Source organism: Ciconia boyciana, chromosome 2 (genome assembly GCF_034638445.1).
Source record: "Ciconia boyciana chromosome 2, ASM3463844v1, whole genome shotgun sequence".
Taxonomy (NCBI): Eukaryota; Metazoa; Chordata; class Aves; order Ciconiiformes; family Ciconiidae; genus Ciconia; species Ciconia boyciana.
Window position 1 is genome coordinate 147,927,815 of NC_132935.1, and position 23,017 is coordinate 147,950,831.

Below are 23,017 nucleotides of genomic sequence, written 5' to 3' on the forward strand. Positions count from 1 at the left end.
TATCTGAATCAATCACACAGTGACTGCAGGCCACCAAAATGGTCCTGAAGAAAAGCAAATATAATCCTGAAATTAAACAGGCAAGGTATTTTTAAAATCTCACTTACAATAGTGTGAAAAACACTCTCATCCTCTGTACTCAAAAGAAGTGAGTTCCCATCAGAACAGGTAGAGGCAGGAGTTTGTGGAACAGGGAGATTTTTGCACAGGCACATGAAAACTACTTACTTGTTCAGCATCATATAACAAAAGTCTAAGAATTACATCTCTCTCTCAACAAGTAACGGAGGTAGAATTGCCATGCAAACAAAAAGACAATGCTCGCACACAAATAGACATAGCCCTGACATGAAGAAATTTATTGTGAAAATTGGATGAGGCTTTTAACCTCCAGCAGGTAAAGTTATGAAACAATCTTCAAAAAGAATAGGTTAAAGCCTTGATTAGATTAATATGGAGTTCGGCGTGGTTTTGAGAAGTTTGTATGATATGCTTGTCCACAAGAGAGAGTACTGGAGTTGATGACTCAAGACAACCCCTCTTTTACTCCTTCCTATGTTCCCAAGTTACCCCTAACAAAATTTGCACACATAAGTAACAACAACCAGCAGCCATACCATTCGGCTGTTCCGTCATTTTCACTATAACTTTAAACAGTTTTCCAAAGGCCCTCGGCACCATTATCCCCATTTTGTAGAAAGGGAAACAGAAGTGATGTAGCTTGCCAGAGGCAACGAAGAATGCCATCAGCAAGGTTAGGAATAAAGAGCAGACCTCCTACATCCAGGTGTAATGAGCTGTATTGTCCTGTCTGAGTACAAATTGGCGACGGTTGATCCATGCATCCAATCGTGCTTAAGAGAAATTGTCTGACAAACAAGAAACACCTAAGGTAACACCTGGTTAGACACTGAAGGCCAAAAATCTCAAGGCTTTCAAGATCAGGCTCAAAACATGCATGACAAGATTTCTGTGAGGAAATGCTGTTGACAGCTGAGGACCTGACTCAGCGGCCCTTACAACGCAATGTTCCTAACTGGAGTGAGTCAAAGTGCTCACTCAACAGGAAACACCTCCTGAAACCCCTCTCTTCTGTCCAGCCAGTCCTTGAAAACAGATAAGAAATAGGAGTGAGCAAATGGACCCGTTTCTGTGCAGTACACATCTCAGAACAGAAACGAAACACAGAGCAGGATACGCAGGTGAATGAATGCCCCATCCACAGGATACATTTTAACAGCCAGCTTTACTAGTTTAACAGAGGAGGACTGTGTGCCTCAGCCCTCAACCCTCTCATTTTATTTGGAGTTGGTGTCAGAAAAGGTTGTGTTGCAAAATATAAACAAATTGCTAACATGGAGCAGATTTCTATGGATTGCCCAAGTTCCTCAAGCTGTTCTGGACCATAGGTATATCTTTTCCTACAGACACAAGCCTACCAACTAACTCCTAAGTCTCATTTATACCTGTGGGATATACTCAGTTCCCAAGCCTCATTTATACATCTGGTATATATTTATACACTGCTCCCAAAGCAACAGCAACCAGCACGGCTATGTTTCTGGCTACCTGCCTTCCCTCCTGTATCACACGTACATATACATATATACACACACACACAGGGGCTGTGTGCCTATCCTGCTGATCCAGACTCAAAAAACCATGGCAAAAGTCAGTTCCCACATCTGACAGATGCAGTATGTCATCCACAAAGTTCAGGCCCAGCATATCAGATGCGATAACTCCCAAAGTTATCTTAGTTATCCACTGTTAAAATTTTGAGGCTCTATCAGTCGCAGCCTGGCTCACTGGTTATGCACTAAGCTTCCCTGTTAGGGGTCTCTGACCAGGCTAATTTTGCATGTGGCAATAACCACCTAATCAATCCATGTCTTTCTAAGTCCTAATGGAGGACCTGCACAACCAGACATGAATCTTCCTCCTGACATCCTCCACAGACATAAATTACAAGTTTAGTGCACACACCAGACAAGTCTCAGTGACCCCTTGACAGGGCAAACAGAGGTCATGCAACAATCTAATTTTCAGCACCCACTATTTCCACCCTTCCACTTGCTGAATTTTAAAGCCTGTAGCTGTAGTTAGTATCACTCTCCGGTCTCACAGGAATGCAACTTCAAAGTGACGACTGGTTCCTAAGCATGGTAGCATAAGCAATGTTTCCATTAGGAGCAGATCTCTCGAATGAAACGGTTCTGAGGACAGAAAGTCCATATTTTACAGCAGGGGGGAGTAGCTATGGTCTAGCTCTACTCTGGTCACACTTTGGATGGATACACTTTGGTGGTTGGAGTGCATCATTCAGTTTAGTTTCATCTGGAATGAATCCACTTCGTATGCTCCAAGACAGTCCTGCAATGCCAAGGATGATCAGGAGATTCACTTGAAAACCGCTAAAATACTAGTGGGGCCAAAATCATCTTACTCTTGACTAATACCTGGTCTGTCAATTGCCACGGACATGCAAGACTTGCATGTCCGTAAGGAATATCTGCCATACCCCAGTTACCTTTGTACCTCAGCCACCTCTTCAAAAATTTGCCATTCAAGGCTCAGAAAGGCTTTCTGGTTTGTAACAGAAAGGCCAGGAAGACAATCAGATGTCATGAATGAAGCCTGTTGATACCAGAGAGGGTCGAGGGTCAGGTGTATAATTAATAGTCCTTTTTAACTCTAACTCTGTAAATTCAACCCAGCTATGCTACCAAGGAAGAAATGGGTTGGTCACTGCTTGGCAGGGCTGAGCCACAGCTGTGAAATGGCACAAGGTACTAAGCTCACTGATGGACTCATTGATGACACCATCATGGCTCTGTTACTGCTCAAAAATGCATGCTTAGGGAAGGTACCTATGAAATACAGTCTTCTCTTTGCTAAGATCCTTCCAGTTTCCTGCTATCAGCATACCAGAGCCTTCCTGACCCTGTCACTGGATTTGGGTCACAATAGTTAATATTTCCTGATGGATTTAACTTTCACAAGCTTGTCTAATCCTTCTTTTAATGTGTTTTATACTTCTAGACTTCACTGTCTCCTATCTTAATGAGTTTCACAGTTTGATTATATGCCACATATTTGTTTTTCTTTTAAGTATGATGCCTGACTGCTACACTTCCTGGTCCTAGTTCTTGCCTTGTAAGAAATAGTACATCATCACATTCACTTTTCCAGCTCTGTGCTACCTGTGCCTTTATGGACTTATTCTCTTTGACCTTTTTTTTCCCTACTGAAAGCTCAATCCTCATTTGTGTCTTTTCAGTATCTTTTCTACCCATTTTCAATATAGGCTGATCATTTAATCTCCAATCCCTCAGTACTCTCGGAGCCTTCTATAACTTCTTGCCATCACCTTCATTGATAATTCTCCTTAATTTTCTATCACCACCAAGCTTTTCTGAGCCTTTCATCCAGTTAATTTCTGTTGAAAAGGAACCTGACTGCTAAATGAACTTCTCAATTCAAGACAGTACGCCAGCTATTATCGGAGCCAGAAACATGCACTGCACAGAAAGGAATGCTAAACAAAAGGCAATGCCAAACAAGTGACCTCATTCCACGCCTGCTGCCCTTGCCCTGGTCGTATCTACAGCTCTCCTGGCACAGGCAAAGAAAACCTTTGGCCATTTCCCTTGTGCTCACATCACTGCAGCCAAGGGCAGCCCAGCCCACACCTGCTTCAGAGCAGGCCTGAAGCAGGCAAGAAAACATGAGAGATGAGATGGAGACACCTTCCCAGATCCTCTGAATCCTTCATTCCTGATCAGTGGTGCCTGAGGGAGCACCGCTACTGAGTGGCTCCAGCTCTGCAACAAAATGGTAGCCAATATCATTCAAGATAAAGGTGACAAAGTGCCTTTGTCCCACTAGCTGAGAAGAAGAGGGAGCAGGATCCCTGCTCAGTATTGGTATGCTGAGGCACAGCCTGAAGACACCCAGACCTTGCCCTGATGCAGACTCTGGGTCTTGCCACAGCTTCCCCATAAGCCAATCCTCCCGTTTTCCCCCAAAGACCACCTCTGCTGTGCCAAAACCCACACCAGCCACACTATCCTCCTCAGGTGCTTACCCACTCACTATTCTGGAAACTGGAAAGAGCTACCCTATTATGCCAAACCCTATAAAAATCAGTTAACCCTGGCAACATAAATCACACACTCTGGAGTATATTTCTCTTCTAAAGGCTGGAAAAGGGCTGGACAGGCCAAACTGGGTAGGGGTTCACTTGACACCATCATTCCCTAGTGAAGAAAGGGGGAAGCTGATACAAAGCAGGGGCACAGCAGGGCTGAAGCTCAGAAAGGCTGAAAACAACCAGCCTTGAAGTTCAAAACAACCACCTCTCAAATGTTTTCCTCAGACTAGACTTTCCCAAAGTCCACTATTTAGTCACTACAGGGTTCAGATTCCCTCTATTTGCTGCCTGTGGCTTGCTTAGTGAAATACTCAGCATCTGCCTCTTTATACCTCATCTTTCTGAAGGACTGAACAGGGTCACTGACTTACCAACTGAGAAAAGACAGGAGAAAAAGAAATTAACTCAAGGCAGACCTGAAAAACAATACTTCAGTTTTCCCTTAAAATATCGTGGTTGCTAACAGCGAGACTATATTGGTGTGAGCCAGAGAAAGAACCTTTCAAAAAAGTACACAAACATTTCTGTAACTAAGTAATTATTTGAATAATACTGAGAGCAGAAAGGGTTAGAAAGCAATACTTGTGTCATTCTAATCTGCTTTTTGGAAAAGTAAACTCTTATCCTCCAAGATCTTTGTAGACACAAGCAGAACCGTCATATGCAAACTTTTGCTACTTCCCCTCTTGTGTTAGGATGGTTAAAAAGTTTAATCATTACACTTACTACAGTGCTGGCTTTGTCACAACTAATGTATCTACTGACAGGCTAAGGAAATCACAGACATATGTGTTAACATGCAAAAAAAATAACTGAGTGCCACAGAGGACCAGATACCCCTGCTGTCAAGGTCAATGAAGTCTATGAGCATCATAGGGGTGAGACATTCAAATCTCCAGGGATCAAGATTAAAGATGGTATTAGCTTTAGAAGAAGCAGAGCATCTTGTTCTTCAGCAGGAGGTTTACTGCCTAAGATGCTGCCCTAGCAACTGATGCACAGTACAAAAGCATCAGATAAGACAGAATTAAAAGCTGAAATGATAAGCAAGTAATGGACAATATAAGAAAACAAGGAAATTAGAAATTATCTTTTCCTTGCAAGCATTTAACTACTCAAGGATCTCTGGAGGTGCTAACTCCTGGTTCTCAACTTTTTGGCTAATTAATTTTTTCTCATTCTAAAAGCTTCATTTTAACTAGCCCCCAAGTTGAGCTACTATGAAGAGTTTTTATTTTCATTTTTTTTTTATAGGTAAAAAACACTGGCTTCAAAAATACATACTCATTAAAAATAATGAGTGATTTTGATATTGCTTAAATATATTCAAGTGACACAGGACAAAGAAGTTGTTGGGGTTTTGTCATGATTTAGTTGCTTAGTACCACAACAGAAAAAGCCATATATTTAAATATCAGAAACCTTCCAAGTCGATTAAGTCTTGAAGTCACTAGTGTTTAGAGACTCAAGTCCTTTAGTCAGATGACAGACTGGTGCTTAGAACAGTTGCCACAAAACACTTTTTATAGTTGTCTTCGTTACAGCTTGGAATTTTTCATTCCATAAACTACAGTACAAAGAGGCATGTGCAATACAGTCAATACTGCAGCAAAATATGAAAATAGCATAACTGTCAATTTATTGCTCACATTTACACAGCTGTTTTAGCCTCCAATTAGGATGTTCAGAATTTTAAATAAGTACATATTGACCTAGAGGTTTACTTCTGTATCTGTAACGCATGCATCTGTTGACAAGATATGGTAATTACTGTGGATTAAAAATGAAGTCCATCAAATGTTATGTTACACATTTGAAGATTATGTAGTAGTTTCTTAAATTGCTGATGCCTTTCATATAAGCCTTGCCTTGCAATATGAATGTTATATCACAAATAGAAGATGAAACAAGTAAGACAGAAATTTCTATCTTTTTCTTTTCTATCTCCTAACTAGATATTTCTATTTTATTATTATTTTCACGAGAAAAAGCCCAAGAGGTATTTTTCTAGACTGGACCGAACGTTTTGATCATCAAAAAATAGAGCATTCTTTACTGAATTAAAGTGTACCTCATGTAAAGCAAACAACCCAAATACAGGTTTAACCAAATACACGTTCAACTTAAAATTTACCAGTGCCAGTGACATAAATGAATACAATGCCTTTGATTTTGGAGTTGAATGACACTGTTCTAATGTATCACAAATACATGTTTTAATTATTTCTCTGTAATGCTCAGCTTTGTTGCTGTTTTCTAAAGAGAAGCATGACAGGACATCTCTATCAAAATATTTAGGTTATCATTTGATTCAATTCTACTAAAGTCTACAGTTTTGCAACCAGTTTACAATTAGCATTCATTTCTCATGCATGAGTTGACCCACTTACACAGTGCAGTAAATCCATACCTTTGGGGATTTTTCTGGACGGCTTGTTTTACTTCCACCACACAACTCATTTTATTTTGTCAATATAGTGAGCGAGGTTACAGTCATCCTGTCAAATTTATTTATTTAATTAGAATCAGAAAGACTACACTATTCCCTGTGGAACTTCACTGAAAACTTTTTGAAACTTTGAGATGTATTTTAACATCGTAAAGGCTCTAATACTTTTGTAATCAACTAATTTCATATGAAAGCACTGATAGAGAAGAAAATAAGCAATAGTTACGGCAATTTCTTCTATAAACTTATAAAAAAGACTTCTGAAATCCTAGGAAAAAATGTAATAAACCACAATAATATATATCATATTATATTTGCTAAAAAAGGAGATAAAAGAATTTTTTCTAACCAAGCCTTTAGAATAAAGCCAGATGGAATAAGACCATTTAAGAGGCAGCTATGTAGGCGTCACATCTGCTTGCTTTGATTACCAGAGATCTACTTAACCTAAAATATTTCCCCATCTCTGAGGACAGTTTCAGCTTCACATTTGTGAGGGTTCTTTTGAGGTCACTTATCCATCCTCACTGTGGGGCTGCTGAAAGGGAGCCTTCCCCAAGCAGAAATTGTCCCAAGGTCATGTGCCATTCAAGTCCAAATAGACTTGTGTCTGCCAGACAAGCACTTTCATTTTATACAATTTGCTGATGTGGTGTTTCTCTCACACATTAGTAGCTTACCAGAAATTCAGTATAGATTTGGGGTTAGTGTTTCAATGGGCTTACCCAAATGCCTACCTGAATTTACACATCTAATGCTGTTATGGGCAGTATGGGATATAATAGGTCAAACAACTCACTAACACCCATTATAAATCCCTATTTTTAATGCTAACAGTTTTTCCAAATGCAGTTGCCTCTCTTGGGCAGGGGTTTGTTATCCAGTTTCTCAATGGTAAAATGCTTCTGTTTTTTCTGGTGAAGAGTTATGCATCTTTTCACCTGTGTTACAAAAGTAGTAGTCTTATAACGATGTCACTGATAGACTCTAATACTTTTCCTGCTCTGGACCAGGAAGCTGATCTTCAGCAGGTGAAGAATGTCACCATGTTAGGGATATCTGTCTTACTACCCCCATGGAATATGACCTAATGTGACTGAGTTATGCATTGCTGCAAATTGAAAGTCCACCTGCTCAGTAGAACTTTTCCAGTAGTTAAAAGTCAACTAAATTATTCAGTTCCACCTGTACTGGCAGATTCATACATAATAATTGTAATGAGTATCTGACATTCCAAAAAGTATCCTTCAACTTGACATTTTGGGATCTAAAAATACTGTTTCTTCCCACATGTTGGGAGCTATTGTCATGTATATCAGAAGGATTAAGAAAGGGAGACCAACAAAGACAATCTGAAAAAGTTATGGGGACAGAAAAGTAAGTCAGCGCCACCCCTGATGAATCACGAACACACTACTCTGGATTCTCAGTGATCTTTTCCTACCCAACAAACAGCTGTAAAAATTCCCTAACAAAGGTTGTGCCTCCCTCTACCTCTAATGGAAGGCTGACATAGAAGCTAATGGTTTACTCTAGGTGCCACTTACTGGATGAGCACGAATACTTTAATCTCTGTGCTCTAGTTCTTCATGTAAGGACTCCATAAAAGGTGTTTCCAATACCTCCCCATTTCTTAGACAACAATTTCATTAAATACAGTTAAAGAAGTGGGAAAGAAGCTTTGAGGAAAACTCTGCAAAGAAGTAACAGGTTGGTTTTACAACATTTTATGGTGTTTGGAATATCATACCGTGCAATTAAAAAAACAGTAAATTAAAGAAAATATTACAAAGCTGAACGCTTGGTGACTATTGCTCTACGCAGGAATCAAAGCAGGAAGAAGTGGACAAAGTAGCATGCCATTAAATAATTTAAGACTTTTTACTGAAAGTGTAGGTAAAGAATTCATATACATAGGGTCTAATTTAACAGTTCTTTTCTAACTTGGCATAATACTTTGATAATGATCATTAAAGAAATGTTTTTTCTTTTAAGTAGAATACACACTGAGGTTTGATATGCATTATCACAGGTTTCTAGTTGCTCACTTAGCACAAGTTCTATCTAAAATGTTACTTACATTTCCTTAGACTCATCATTTCTTAAGCATGTGTTCGGTCATTTTACAAATTTCTGAAAGCCGTACAGTATATGAAAGCTATATAAAAAATCTGCAAAAAATACTCATCATCATTGAAAATTAATGTGATTCTTTTGCTAAGTCATTTCTAAAGCATTTATTGGGACTCTACATTTAAAGGCAGAATCATTTCTGCTTACTCAAAATGAGAAGTCAGAAAACTTCAACACAGAAATATTAGAAAGCCAAAGGACTTGGGGCTTCTCAGAATTTCCATTTGTATGTATGTATTCAAAGCAAGATTAGAAGATAAATCCAGAAAAGGGACAGGGTTGGACATGACTCTATGCATGCATGTTCACTGCACAGGAGCACAGTAGGAACTCCACCTTCTTGCAGAGATACACTTGTATTAGCACCGAGCCTTCCACTTCTGCTACTGGCATGCAGCACTTCATACGCTGGTCAGCAAGTGCTATTCTGTCTATGCTAGTAGACACAGTTGTCATATATGATTAAATGCATATTTTCCAAATGAAACAACAACATCAAAAAAATCATGCTTAGGAATATAAAGACAGTCAGATAAAGTGTGAATCACTTCAGAAGCAGTGAAAATCCCAGCATTGACTAGAACAATATAAGCTCTTTTTGTATGCGATTTAACATGCTTACCCAGTCTCTTCGTTGATGTGCCATGGTTGGTTTTGTGAAATGTAGACATTGATGTTGCTGTCAATTTTTCTTGTTCCCTTTCATGCTATTCTTCTCCTTCACTTGAATTCAATGGAGGCAAAAAAGCCCTTAGAGACGAGTATCTGCAGGCTTTACACTGTGAATCCTACAAATGGAGCTCCGGGCCTTGTTGTTAACATCTTCTCCTGCCAATTTTCTCTACAATCTGTTTTGGCAATTTAAGAGACCATTTTATGTTTGAGCAAGTAAACAGGTTGAACAACTGTGCCAATAGCTTCCAAATATGGAGCCATGGCTCAATGTCTATTAGGGACAGTTTCTAATTTCATATGTGCAGATGTGCACAAGTACATAAGCAATGTCATTTGTTTCCTCCTTTAGTTGCTACATGAAGACATATTTATATCACATCTGAGGTAGTACCCAGTTCCTTATCATTTGTGTCTTTCTCCAGAAAACAGGTGTTTAGTTGATTCAAATTATGGGGGAAATCCTGTCCTCCGCTGCTTCCCCTGAAGCTGTATACATTTAACTGGAGGTAGAATGTGGCCCTTGATACTTAAAAAAAAAAAAACAAAAACACACCATATTTCATTAAAGACAACGAATACATAGCCTTTCTCATTCAAATCCACATACACTGCTTTTGAGAATGTTACAAGATTTTAATTAATAAGAAAATTCTATTGTATATAATCAAAAATTATATCTAAGGAAAGTGCAATTTTACGTAATAATTAAATGTTTAAAACACTTTTCACACAAATAAGCAAAAAGCTCTGTTAATTTATTCTTGGAATTAGGATGGTTTGGGGTTGGTTGTTTTTTTTTGGCGGGGGGGAAGATTGGTTGGCTTTATTTGTAGCTTTTCCAAAATCAGCTGGATTTCATGCTCTCTCTCTGCATCCAATACAGGCTTCACTAACCTCAGTGAGGAGTGCAACTCCTGCTATATGGGGACAACACCTCCATCCCCCAGGGGTGATTCAGTGACCTTCTCTTTACTAACTCTACTGTCCTTCCTAACTTAAGGTCTTCACCAAAATAGGATACCTTGGAAATGTGCTTTGTAAACCAAATTTAATCTGTTTTCTTTTCCTTTTTTACCTTAAGGTATAGTTTTCATTTCATATACAATCCAAACCTCCTGGAAAACAAGTCACATACATATCAATGAACTGCATGACTCCATTTTGCTAGCTCTCAAAGGGAAGAAGGGCACAGATGTGTGCTGCTTCTTGCTGCCACGTGACTTAAGTTCATAACAGCATGAATGTGGAAGTGAGAAATGCTTACACGGGCTCTCAATGTAATGAGGGCAACCACTGTGAAAGCTTCCATGCACCCTTCCAGCCATACAACCAAGCCAGCAACCTCTACTATCCAAGCCCTGGCCTTTATCTCAATGAAAGCTTCTCACTCCATCAATTTGTATGGACGCCTGTTTTGCTTTATACTTTGCGGACATTTACCAGGAACAGATTTAAGAAAGAGCAACTTATTTCACATAGGATAAAACATGCTTCAAGCCATATATCTAGAAATAAACGTGCAGTCGCAGTAAGCTGCAGCTCATTGCTGCAAACTGCTGAAAGTGTTCCATTTCCCCAAAGGAAATATTATTAGATTGAGTTCCCACTTCTTCATTTAGCCATGTGTCATGATAGATCAGTAAATAGACTTTTGCCATCTTCTTTAATTATTCTGCCACCTTAACTTTTTCCTTGTAAAATCAGTTTACAGTTAGCTTATTGGCAAAGTCACCTATAAAAATACATGGTATTTTTTTCATTTTGAAAATATTGAAAATCTTTCATATTGAAAATCCTCTCAAAGTTCAAGATGGACAAAAGACACTGCAAGGTCTTTTAACAAAATTAACACATTTCTCTGTCTGAACAGTATACATTTTGTGTGTGTTAACTACCTATTCAATGGCAAGAAACAGTGACAATTTGCAGCAGAAGTGATGGAAATTTCATATTTGGAATAACTGAAAAAATACTAATAAACTTTTATAGTACTTAAACATATATACTTTTTATAATACTTATAAAAATTTTCACACATATTAATTCATAAAATTTAAATAAATTTTAAAATGCCTGCTCAGCCATGCAAAGGGTGCTAAAAACCCTGCAAACTCATCAGTAAAAAATGCTGCTTAGTTTATGCAGCCTTCCCTACATCAATCTAGACTAGCATGCTAGTATGTGCGGTTTACGCCTTTCAAGCTAACTCAACACTAAGAAGCTGTAACAGTTGTAGCTTGGGGCAGCAGAATGTTCCAGGTTTTTTTAAAGCTAAAAAAAAATGGAACACTGGGGTAAATTTCATTCTTTTCTAAGGAACTCCATTCTGGTCCTGATACATCCATTGAGCCACAAAATAAATTCCATGAGTTTGGTCTAAGTCTTCAGAGGCAGGATTGCTGGTGGCAAAATAGCAACCGAAATCCAACCCCCTCCATCAACCCACTCTCCTCCCACTCCCCCTACTATCTTTTTTCCTCGCAAGGTTTATATTGATAGCATAAGAGATTCTTTAAAAAGACAGAGCACTGTGCTAATATTCATGTATGCTGCAAAACTTAATTTCAGGACAAAACCCGATATTTTACAAAGATTTCTGCTAAATAACATCTATTATCATTAGTTTTATTTTGTTATTTATCTTCATCAAGAATAGCTACACACTTAACTGTGCTCACTTACCCCTTCAATGAAGTTGTTACAATTTTGTTTCCAATAGGCTCTTTGAGAAGTTTCTAATACTTCAAGGTGAAATGAAAAAACTGAAAATTAAATATATATTAGTATTCTTCCATTTTGCTATATATTAAAAGTAAAATTATTTTAGAATTATTAAAGTGCTTACCTTTCAGTGTCTTGAAACCTTAATTAGATCCTTAGTCCATGATGTATACTGTTTATCTGATAAATACAGAAACTACTCTGTGTGGAATGCATTTCTATAATACAGGAGTTTTCTAATTAGATCCAAGTTGTGGCCTATGCAGAATTATCTTTCTAGAATATAATGCTATAAATCAAATTATTATTTTAGTGTAAGCATAAATGAAATGCAACTTCTTTTATCATGCACATCATTTTAAAATTCCATTTTACCCTTCAATATTAATTATTTCTAATAGAGTCCATGACTTGGAATCTCTGTCAGCTACATACATCAAGAAAAGAAAACAGCTCTGTATTGTTAAGACTGAATGGAACAACCCTGTATTGTTAAGACTGGATGGAACAAATCTATATTGTTAAGACTGGGTGGAACAAATCTATATTGTTAAGGCTGGGTGGTTAGGAATGAAGAGACAGGAGTGGTACATCCAACGACCAAGAAAGAAAACTGAAAATAAAAGAAAAACACTCTTCACATTTAAAAATATATTTCTGGGTCTGAAAAGCCAGGTAGATACCTTTGGTTCAGGAGCCAGACAGTATCATAAATTGTGCAGCAAGGTCTTCTGCTAGAAGAGAAACCCCCTTGTCCCACTCAAAAATAGAGAAGGGAAGAAAATTCCTTCCCATTTCACAAAACTATTTGTTTGTTTTTATTTTCCCCCTTTCCCACAACAGAAAACCCAATATGCTTTGAACAAGAGCGAGAGAAAGAGTATGCAAGTCAGCTGTGTCGTACTATTCTATATTCCGATGTTGAGGATATTGGGCTTGGGAGATCTAATTAAATTCCTTGGCATGCCAATATCCAAAACTGAGTACCACAGGCCTGCTCTAGGATACTCCTCTCAACCTCTCCTAACAGAGCAGACCCATGCAAGGGATTAAGTATTCATCAGAGCATTGCTTGTTCCATCTCCTTGATGCATTCCAGAACTACCCCACACAAAAGAATCACTCTTACTCAAGGAAGCTATGTAGGTCATGAGAGGACCTAATTTAAGTTCCTCGTCTGAATAAAAAATACAGCTGATTAAAACCAGGGACTCACTGAAGTTTCCCAGATCCCAAATGGAAGTCTTAATGGCCATGCTTTTTGCCACACTGAAGAATACATTTTTCTTTCTCACAAACCAGAAATTTCAGTTAGCCCCAGCATTAACATAAGATACGAGCTTTTGTTTGCATCTTACCTACGCACAGGAGCATTTGCACGGCTCTTAAATTAACTGTCCTCCCCAGTGGCCAAGGCTGCAGGAAATGAGCCACAATTTTTCACCTCAAAGACCAGCTCTGGATATCGAAACTTAAGTAGTGAATGCTTCAGCAAGAATGGTACATCTCCATTCCTATGATAAACTAGTATTTTTCAGTGACTCTTTTATTATAATAACATCCCAACCTGAAAAAAGTTTTTTCTTTCAAGTGAATAAACATCATTTTCTTCTGATCATACTTACACTGGGTGCCTCTGATGCCAGGCTGTTATTTTATTACTACATGGAATGATTCAAAAAAAAATACGCAAAATAATCTATGGAGACAAGTTCTCACAGCAGAAGAACGATCAGGAGGGAAGCGAGGACAAGCTAATGGTATTGATTCTGTATCATTTCTAGCTCCCTCTTGTTCTTACCTATTTCATACATATCATAACTTGGACTCCATATCACCCAATATTCCATCATGCAGCGAGTTAAACATGCTACAAGGGAATACAATATAAATAAATAACTTTCCTAGTGAAAACATAAGTCAGGAAAAGTTCAATTTTTAAAAATCCCACTCCTGAACGCATACTGCATTCAAGCTCTAAGCCTAATGAAACCCATGGTTAAGTTTTGCTATTTGCCATTCCTTTCTCATCTTGCAGAACATTGTCTTACATGTATTTTCTTCTAAAACTCAGTATCAAAATTTTATCTGCTTCTAGAAAACTCCATCTTGCCAGTTATGCTAATTTTGACAGCCTCTGCTAAAAAAAGACAAAACTTTATAGCTTATATAATTTATATAGCTTACCTGTAAATAAAAAGTTACAAAAGTATTCTTACTTGCTGGCAAATATCTTAAAAAAGCAAAAAGTGTCAAATAATTTTAGTATAGACATACTTTGAGCATACTTGCTGAAAGCTGGAGAGGTGAACACACATTGCCAATGTGCTGTACAAGTCCGTGGTATACAGTTACACACACTTCAAAATCTGACATACACAAATCGGTCACCAAAATCAGATTCTTCACTCTCACAGACTTCATCAGAAACAACAACAAACACACCTTTTCTTAGACACACTATTTCTCCATCTACAATCACTTTAGGTGGCAGTCACATACATTACTGATTTGTTCCTGAGTCCTTTTCAGTCTTTGTAACTCAGGCGTATCGGTCACAATACTGAACCCTCTTCCTTTGCTTTCTTCAAAGTCTCTTTTGTATTTTACCTACAGAATAGAAAATACAGAAGAACAGGGTTGTTTTCATTTTCCACAATGTGCCCCTAGCAATGTAGCAATTCTTTTTTACTGTAAATAAAGCATTTGTGAAAGGCTTTCAGCGCTTAAAGGAGAAGCCTGCCTTCATCCACGAACAGAGGTAGGCAGCAGCTAGACAAAATTCCCCACTGCCCGAGCAACTGCCTCCTCCATGGCTGCCGTGGGCTCACCTCCACGCGTACTGCAACTGTGGAAATATCACCCTCCATGGTCATTTCATTCTCAGAGCAGTAACCACAGAACTACAGATGCCAACACAGTATCAAGCAAGCACTTATTTTCACACAAAAAATAGCTATAACTGAATCTGGAGGTCTTCTAATACACAGCTTCACATTTCAGCCTCTCTTCATGATGAGTCTACCAGTCTCTTCCCCGGTTGAAACATAAATTACATGTTAAATAAATGCTGCATGAGAAGATTATTTACAAATGTTTGACTTTGCAGTCTTCTAAGTTAGGGAATGGCTGCCTGTACAAGCTTAATTTGTCCCTCTTGCACATATGCATTAGGATATTGTCTTTAATCAGGTACTCATATATTACCCTTTGACAAGGCCCCCTGCTTTACTCTGTACACAGCAGAGATGGTTCCATATGTGGTTGTATCCTTTTTCGGACCAGACTATTCAAATCCTATCGTCAAGGTAGGGATATTAGTTTCCTCAGGAGCTTTTTTTATAGCTCTCACCACAGTCATTAATCAATCTTCATAATGCACCCTGGAAAGTAGGAATGGCATTATCCGCACTTCTAGGGCAACCTGCAAACTGAGGTGAAAAAAGCTTAATTTCCAAAAACATACAGGGGCCTCAGGGTGTTCCCTCTCAGATTCCTAACACTTGTATATGTTCAAATTATGGACTTAAGTTACTTGTACAAATACCCAGTACTTCTGCAAATCAGTCTTGGGGATCTCAATTTCAACATAAAGAAACAAGATGAAATCTGCAAAATCTTAAGTCACCGTTGAGCAACAGACAAAACTCTGTAGCAAAGACAGAGTTGGGACCCATGTCTCCACAGATGGATTCAGCTACCTTATCCATAACAACCTCCTTTTACTTCCTATGTCCCCTGCTTTATTCACTACACACATCCAGATTTTGCAACATATGGGAGAGCAGTAGCACAAAAAGCAGTACTCTCCTTTACACAACTGATACCAGAAAACATCCAGCTTATGCACCAAACTTTTAGTTCAAGGTTGGCTTAGGCTTACTTCACCAGCAAGCACTTAATGTTATGATGGTGATATACAGGAAAAAATACCCTTACATCACAAAAGTAAAGTTTCACAAGGCTATAGAATACAGTTTGTCCTGCCCATTCTAATCCTCGATGTGTATGTTCATAACCTTTGCTTTTTTCTTCAAATGCAGTTTTAGTGTATATTGTTATCATTGTGTATAGTTCACACATAGGCCCATGATACAAATCCTTGAGACACTGCAGTAAATGACCACAGCAACAAACTACCATTTTTCCTGTGTTCCACCTTTAGAGCTAGCTGAAATTCATACACAAATGACCGTAGATTTCACACAAGTATATTCTTTTCATGCCACCCTGAGACTAAAGAAACAGTGCTTCCACTCAGGCTTTCGAGGAAAGCAGGGGCTGGTGGCCCATGCCCTTCTGTTCATCTCCCCCAGGTGCAATCCCTCTGCACCTTTCCTGCCATTTGACCACCATCATCAGGTATCACTTTATCTCCCTCTGAGCTTCTAAACTAGTCTAGTCCATCTCTCCATGGCTTCTTGCTAAATCCCTTTACTCAAGGCACTTCAAATACCTTTCTCAAATATGCTTTTCCCGTTGCCTATTATCTCCCTTTACTTCTACCAAACGGCTCTCTGTCTTCCCATGGACTCTCAGAGGCTTCCTCAAACATACTGGGTGGACATAATATTCCAGGACAGTTGGGCACTAAGAAAGAAGTCTTCTGAGTATATGTGAACTTTCTTTATTTGAAGTCATACAAAATTTTACCAAATTTGGACAGACTTTCATGGCCAAGGACACGTGCCTAACACAAAAGACTTTCTTCCATCTCAGCAAGCTTCAACTCCTCAGCCCTAAATGCTAAGACAACAGAGCTGTTCAACAACAACAACAACAAAAAAAGCATCAAGAATTTCAAATAAGGAAATGAAAGTTTGTCCTAGTCTCAGCCTTGGAAACAGCTGAGTATTTTGCATAAAAATTCCAAATTTGGCCTGAGGCAGACAGCTGACATGGAAATGTTCAGCCTTACTGCTTAAAGTTTACCAGAATTATGAGCAAGTGAACACATCTTATAATGAGAAATGGGTTCAGCCTTGCCTATAAGAGAGATTATCTATTGTTAGAAAAAGCATTTCCTGTTATTAGTTCAAAATGTACCAGTCATAACTTCAAATTACCTTTATTCATCTTACAAAGGAACAGAAGAAGAAGAGAGGGTGGGAACCAGACAGTTTTAACTTCACATTATTTTAATCCTTCAGTCAGATAAAAAAGGCTCCTACTCTCTATTAATAAATCACTTCACAGGAGTAAGGTTAACTATATCCTTCAGAGCAACTATTCTGAAATCATTTAAAAAAAAATTATTTATCATATTAGCAGAGTTAATATATGCATTATGGGATTTTGCTATCTAACTTCAAAATGTGGTTTTAAGTTAAAAATCACAAAGAAATGTAATGTTTCACAAAGACCACAGCTCAGTGAAATGTGGCCCACTAAAACCACTAGCTATTATAAGTTTAAAAGAACAAAACCCCTCAGTTTCCAGAAAATGTCAAATAATAAAGATGCCATCAGTCATTCATAACTTGGATCCAAAAAAATCCTATTCAGTGTCAAGAATGCATATGAATGAAGAGGGGAGAGAACAACTGCTGACTGACCTCCAATTTTACATAATTTAAAAATTCAAGTTTTTCTTACCCAGAAAACTTTTAGTTACTACAAAATCCCGGATTAAAATGCAATTTAATTGCTTCAAACCAATTTACAGTGGAAAATAATATTCTGTATAGGAGCTGTAAATATCACTATAATGAATGACTTAACTGCGTACCGGGTCTGGCTGGGATGGAGTTAACTTTCCTCATAGCAGCCCAGATACTGTTGTGCTTTATATTTGTAGCTAGAACAGTCTTGATAACACACCAATGTTTTGGCTGTTGCCAAGCAGTGCTTGCACAGCATCAAGGATGACTCCTCAAGCTCACCCAAAGGCCAGTAGGCTGGGGGTGGGCAAGGGTTTGGGAGGTGACACAGCCAGGACAGCTGACCCAAACTGACCAAAGGGATATTCCATATCATAAAACATCATACTCAGCAACAAAAGCTAAGGTGGGGAAGCATTCATTATTAAGGCATTTGTCTTCTGAAGCAACCGCTATGCGTACTGAGGCCCTACTTCCCAGGAAGTGGCTGGACATCGCCTGCTGATGGGAAGTAGAGGATAAATCTCTTTTTTGCTTTGCTTCCATGCGCACCCTTTGCTTTTTTCCCATTAAACCTGACCCACGAGCATTTTTTAATCATATTTTCTCCCTCTGTCTTGCTGAGGAGGGGGAGTGAGAGTGTGGGTTGGTGGGCACCTGGCAGCCAGCCAACATCAACCGATGACCAACAAACTGGAACCCTTGAAATTTACTTTTGAAATGGAAATGTCTATAACCCCTACCGACTGAATCATAAATGCAGTCATTTCCTACAAAGATGCTTTTTAGCAACTCATCACTAAAATCCCAGCCAGTGATTCATAATGCCTCCCTCTTGGCTCCAAAATTCAGTGCAGTCTCACAAATGCAGAGCACCCTCAGTGGTGAGTGCCCTGAAAAATTGATCCTTTGAGAAACAATGTGTGGCATAAACATTAGAAATAAAACAGTAATAAATCACCATAAATGAAAAAGCTTTAAGTGAAAATACTTTATGAGAAGTAATTCTGCACAGACTCACAGCAAAAGGACTAAGTGATCCAACAGATCTTTAACAAATCAAATTTCTCAGATTCATTACATCAACAAGATATCTTTGAGAGGCCCAAAGACAGGATTGTGTAAATCCATTCACAAGGTCAGCATGAAGCAGCCAAGGACAGAGGGTCCATCTTACTCTGTACATGAAATCTTATGTTGGAGAAAATGCTGTTCATTTTTTTTGCAGGTATACTTGGTACTTGGCAGCAAAGCCACCTATTAGCAAAACAAGATTAATTCTTCCTGGGAAAAATACACTGAAAATATAAATGGAACCTAAAAGATTGATTATTCTCTTGGCTTTTTTGGCACCTACCCTTAGTCCAGACTCATCTGCAATAACAGAAGCACCTATCAGTTGAACAAACAACACAGGAGTCCAAAAACTAATTAAAAAAAAGCGCAGAGCAAGAATTCAACATGGTGGATCCTCATGCTCTTATCACCACTGGAGAGCTGTGAATAATGCCAACCTCAGAAACACTCTTCATTCCATCTCTACCTCAAAAAGTTACTCAGCCACTACAAAGCAAATATTAAATCCCCAAAAGCTAAGGCAGTGTCCAAGCTGGTTTCCTGTACAGTCCCTTCTCCACTTCCCTGTACAGACCAGGTAGCTATGCCAATAATCTGTTTCCAAAATATCCCCTTTCCTTACTCGGACACACTGCATAGCCCCACAGACTGTGGCATTATCATGCCTGATGTCCAGCAAGGAAGGAGTAAGCAGGGTAGAATGAGAGGACAGGACCCCTCACACCACGTTTGCCCCAAGATGAATGTTCATAGACCTACAGTCTTTACCACACCCTGAATATTTATGAATTTGTTTCAGTATGTTGTGTTTGAGGTTTGCCCAGAGCCATCTGCTCCTTCTGCGCCCAGCACACACAACTACTTCCCAAAGGTCACCATCTGCTAATACACTGGTTTTCACAGACTGGCAAGAAATCCTCTCCCGCAGTACAGGTCCTAGAGGCGCATCTTGGCAAAGATGCCTTTGTTTGGATCTGCTTCTTGCATAGAGCACCTACGTCTGTTGATTTTGCCTTGATTTATCTTGTTTCTTACAAACTTAATGGCAGGATGGAGAAAAAAATTACTCTGTAAATTACGTTTTTTTATGAACATGACTAAAAAAAAAGTTTACAAGTAAATCAAACATCAAGAACAATTCCAGACTAACCTCAATAAGACTTCCTTTTAGTTGACTAATCCCTCTTATGAAGGATCCCTAACATTATCCTATCTGACAAAGCTAGGTTTCAGTCTTCACAGCATCACCTGTCTTCTAACACTGCCCATAGCTCTAAATCCTGTTCATCTCCTGCTCATATTAGAGGTACATTTAAGTCCCATCTAAGACCCAACAACAGTCGGTACCCAATCTGGTCAAGCATTGCTTCTCCTAATGGCAGTAAAACATGGTCCTCCAACTGTCACTCAATTAGAACTATTGTCCGCAGTAAATCTAAACAGCCTTCTGGAAGGCCGGAACTGGGAATGGCCCACAGGGCAGACTAAACTGTCCTCAAGATTTTTATATGAACTGGAAGCTATAGGTTGGGCATTCCTTAGGGAAGTCAAGGAGCTATGGATTCCTGAAAGGCCACTGATGAATGAGTTTTGCTGGAACAAGGGACTGCAGGATTAAAGATTGCATCCCCTTAGTTTTACTGTTCTTAGTCAGCTAAAGGAATCTGCATTAAAAGCAAAACAAAAAATTGTAGGGAGTAAAATAAAACAAAGCAAATATCCCCTGAGACTGCATTTTGCAATTTTTTTCAGTCTTTAGAATGCACACAATCATATTTTAGAAATTTTTCCTTTTAATATAGTAAAAAAAGCCATTTTCACAACTCACGGCTCTGAAGCATTCATCATAATAGTTGAAACTTTCTGAGAGAAGAAAGTTTCTCATTTAAAGATGTTTTAAATCTGAAAAGGCCAGCACTCCAACACCACAAAAAACATTTGCAACTATACAGAGTAAAAAGCTTCAAGTGCCATCACTAACATTAAATATACTGTCTTTCTATACACATCATTCAAACATTGGGCAAGTCTGTCTGTGCTACCCTGTAGAGTATGCCTGAGCAAGTCTCCAAGCATCTGCAAATCTCTGCACTGTAATTCCCTGAGGACCTTCGCAGTTTTGCCAGGGAACTACTTCTAACAAACAAAAATCTTGGAATCCACGTCAGAACAGTTAAAACGTTGGATGGGTGCAAATTAAAATGTATAAATAGTAACTCTGGAGATAATGTCTCTATAGTGTGGTCTCTTTATACTGAGGATGGCGAGAGTGGCTCACAGAAAAAGCATGGGCAAAAGCGTTCCAGACCCCAGGATCTGCAGGGACAGGAAATTGGAGGCAGTGAGAGATCAACAATTTCAGAATGAGAAAAAGATGGAGTCCTCCGTTTGGATGTACCACAATAGCATGTGAACAGTAGCTGGGATCCAAGTAAAATTACAACTGAAGAGAGGGCAATCTGAGACTGTTTCAACAGGCTTACGTCCAAACAAGTCGCCTAGGCTCTACTCCATCAAAAGTTATTTCCACTGAAACTACTTAAGTGCTTCTGCCCAAGAAATTATTTTTATGCCACTAAGTATGCTGCTCAAGTGCTTTGCACCTTGTTTTGCTATTGGGCAAAGTGGAAGTCAGTCATATCCTTTTCTATTAAAATATAGCACTAATGTTCTCCAAAGTCTGCACACACAGAGAAGGCTACATAAAGAACAAGCCAGTGGCAGATCAAGCTGGTTTTCCCCCACTTCCACCAGCGATTATCATCCATTCAATTTGTGAAACAAACTTTACATCAACATTTTAGAAGCAGTAAACAAATTCTGTGCAGAACTGCAGCTGAGGAGAGATGAGGTTGCAACTTCCATGTCACAGAAATACTGTCAGATCTTCTGTCCACTCCCTACCACTTGGTATATTCTGTGTTTGAACTAGTTTATCTCCAAGGAACAGAAGTCTGAGGAGCTGAAGAATTTCTTACTCTGCCACAAAAGAAACAGATCTGCTTTTACCATAACGCATCTCCAGGTGGAAAATTAAAGATTGATATATGTAATCTAAATGCAACCTGATAAATTACCACAAATTTTAATAATACCCTCAAAAATGAAACTAGTGACAGCAAACTCCTCCAAACAGAAAGATAATTATCAGACATAAAGGGAATAAGGAAAAAAAAGAAAACAACAACAACAAAAAAACAAAAACCACACATTTAAATGCCTCATGTATAGATTTGCTAAATCTTGGAATATGGTTTTAACTCCAGGGTCTGAACTAAACATACAGTCACTGTCTTGCTGTTCTCTCCATTGGAAAGGAGAATGGTCAGGCAACCACCAGGGAAATGATGAACTCATGAGCTGTGTGCTCTGAAGTAAATACACAGTCAATCACAAGCACATGTGAGCTTGCTCTGCCTGCTCTCCAAGGTGGACAGAAAATGCTGGTTGGCTAAGGCATCAAGACTGAGCTAGTGAGTCCTGCTGAAAGGCAGGGTATGTTAGCTAGGGCTCAGTGCCATGCAAACCATGGTCATGCAGCCTTTAGTTGGCTCATAGTACTAGCAGAGCTCAGAGGCATCTGCCCACTGGGTACCAGAAAGATATAACCCAAAAATGCACATCCACAGAAAAGACAGGCAGCCACAACAACAGTTCTGGGGAAAAAAAAGAAACCCCAAACATTCTCCCTCCTGCAAAACCCCACCAAATAAAAACCCCAAAAACCTACCTAATAAATCTTCCAAATAACACAAGGGTCATATTGGTCCAAAGAGTGTAGAAAATTTCACACAAAGTATCAAGCCAAAAACTGAACTAAAAAATACAGCATGAGATGTAAAGAAGATTGACCCCAGAAGGGATGTGAAGAAAACTGACCTCAGAAAACTGTAATACAGACCAAGGGTGCAAGTTGTAGTCATATATTACAAAAGGTAACCAAAACAAACACTAACAGGCAGCAGAAGCCAGCACATGACATCCGGGGGCGGGGGGAACTGTAAAACTCTCATGAACAACTGCCAAAAAATCAGGGAACATTCGCCGCTGTAGCAGAAGAAAGAGGCTGAAATAAGTCCAGCTGAGAGCAACCAGAATGCAGCCCAGAACAAAGTGCAGAGAAAAAGGATCTTAAAAACCTAGATTTGAGCAACACAGATGTGCAGCCATGCAGGCATTACAGAAAATAACGGGACACAGTGCCATTAT

At 38.9% G+C, this 23,017-nt stretch overlaps 1 protein-coding gene across 2 annotated transcripts in view; it reads right to left on the minus strand.

Moving 5' to 3' along the window:
• The window catches only part of NEBL (nebulette), a 273,043-nt gene that overhangs the window by 135,030 nt on the left and 114,996 nt on the right, over nt 1-23,017 (minus strand). For both annotated transcript variants that reach the window (XM_072854422.1, XM_072854421.1), the window contains exon 4: nt 14,634-14,741. In XM_072854422.1, coding sequence (XP_072710523.1) covers nt 14,634-14,741 — 108 coding nt within the window. The remainder of the gene's footprint in view (nt 1-14,633; nt 14,742-23,017) is intronic.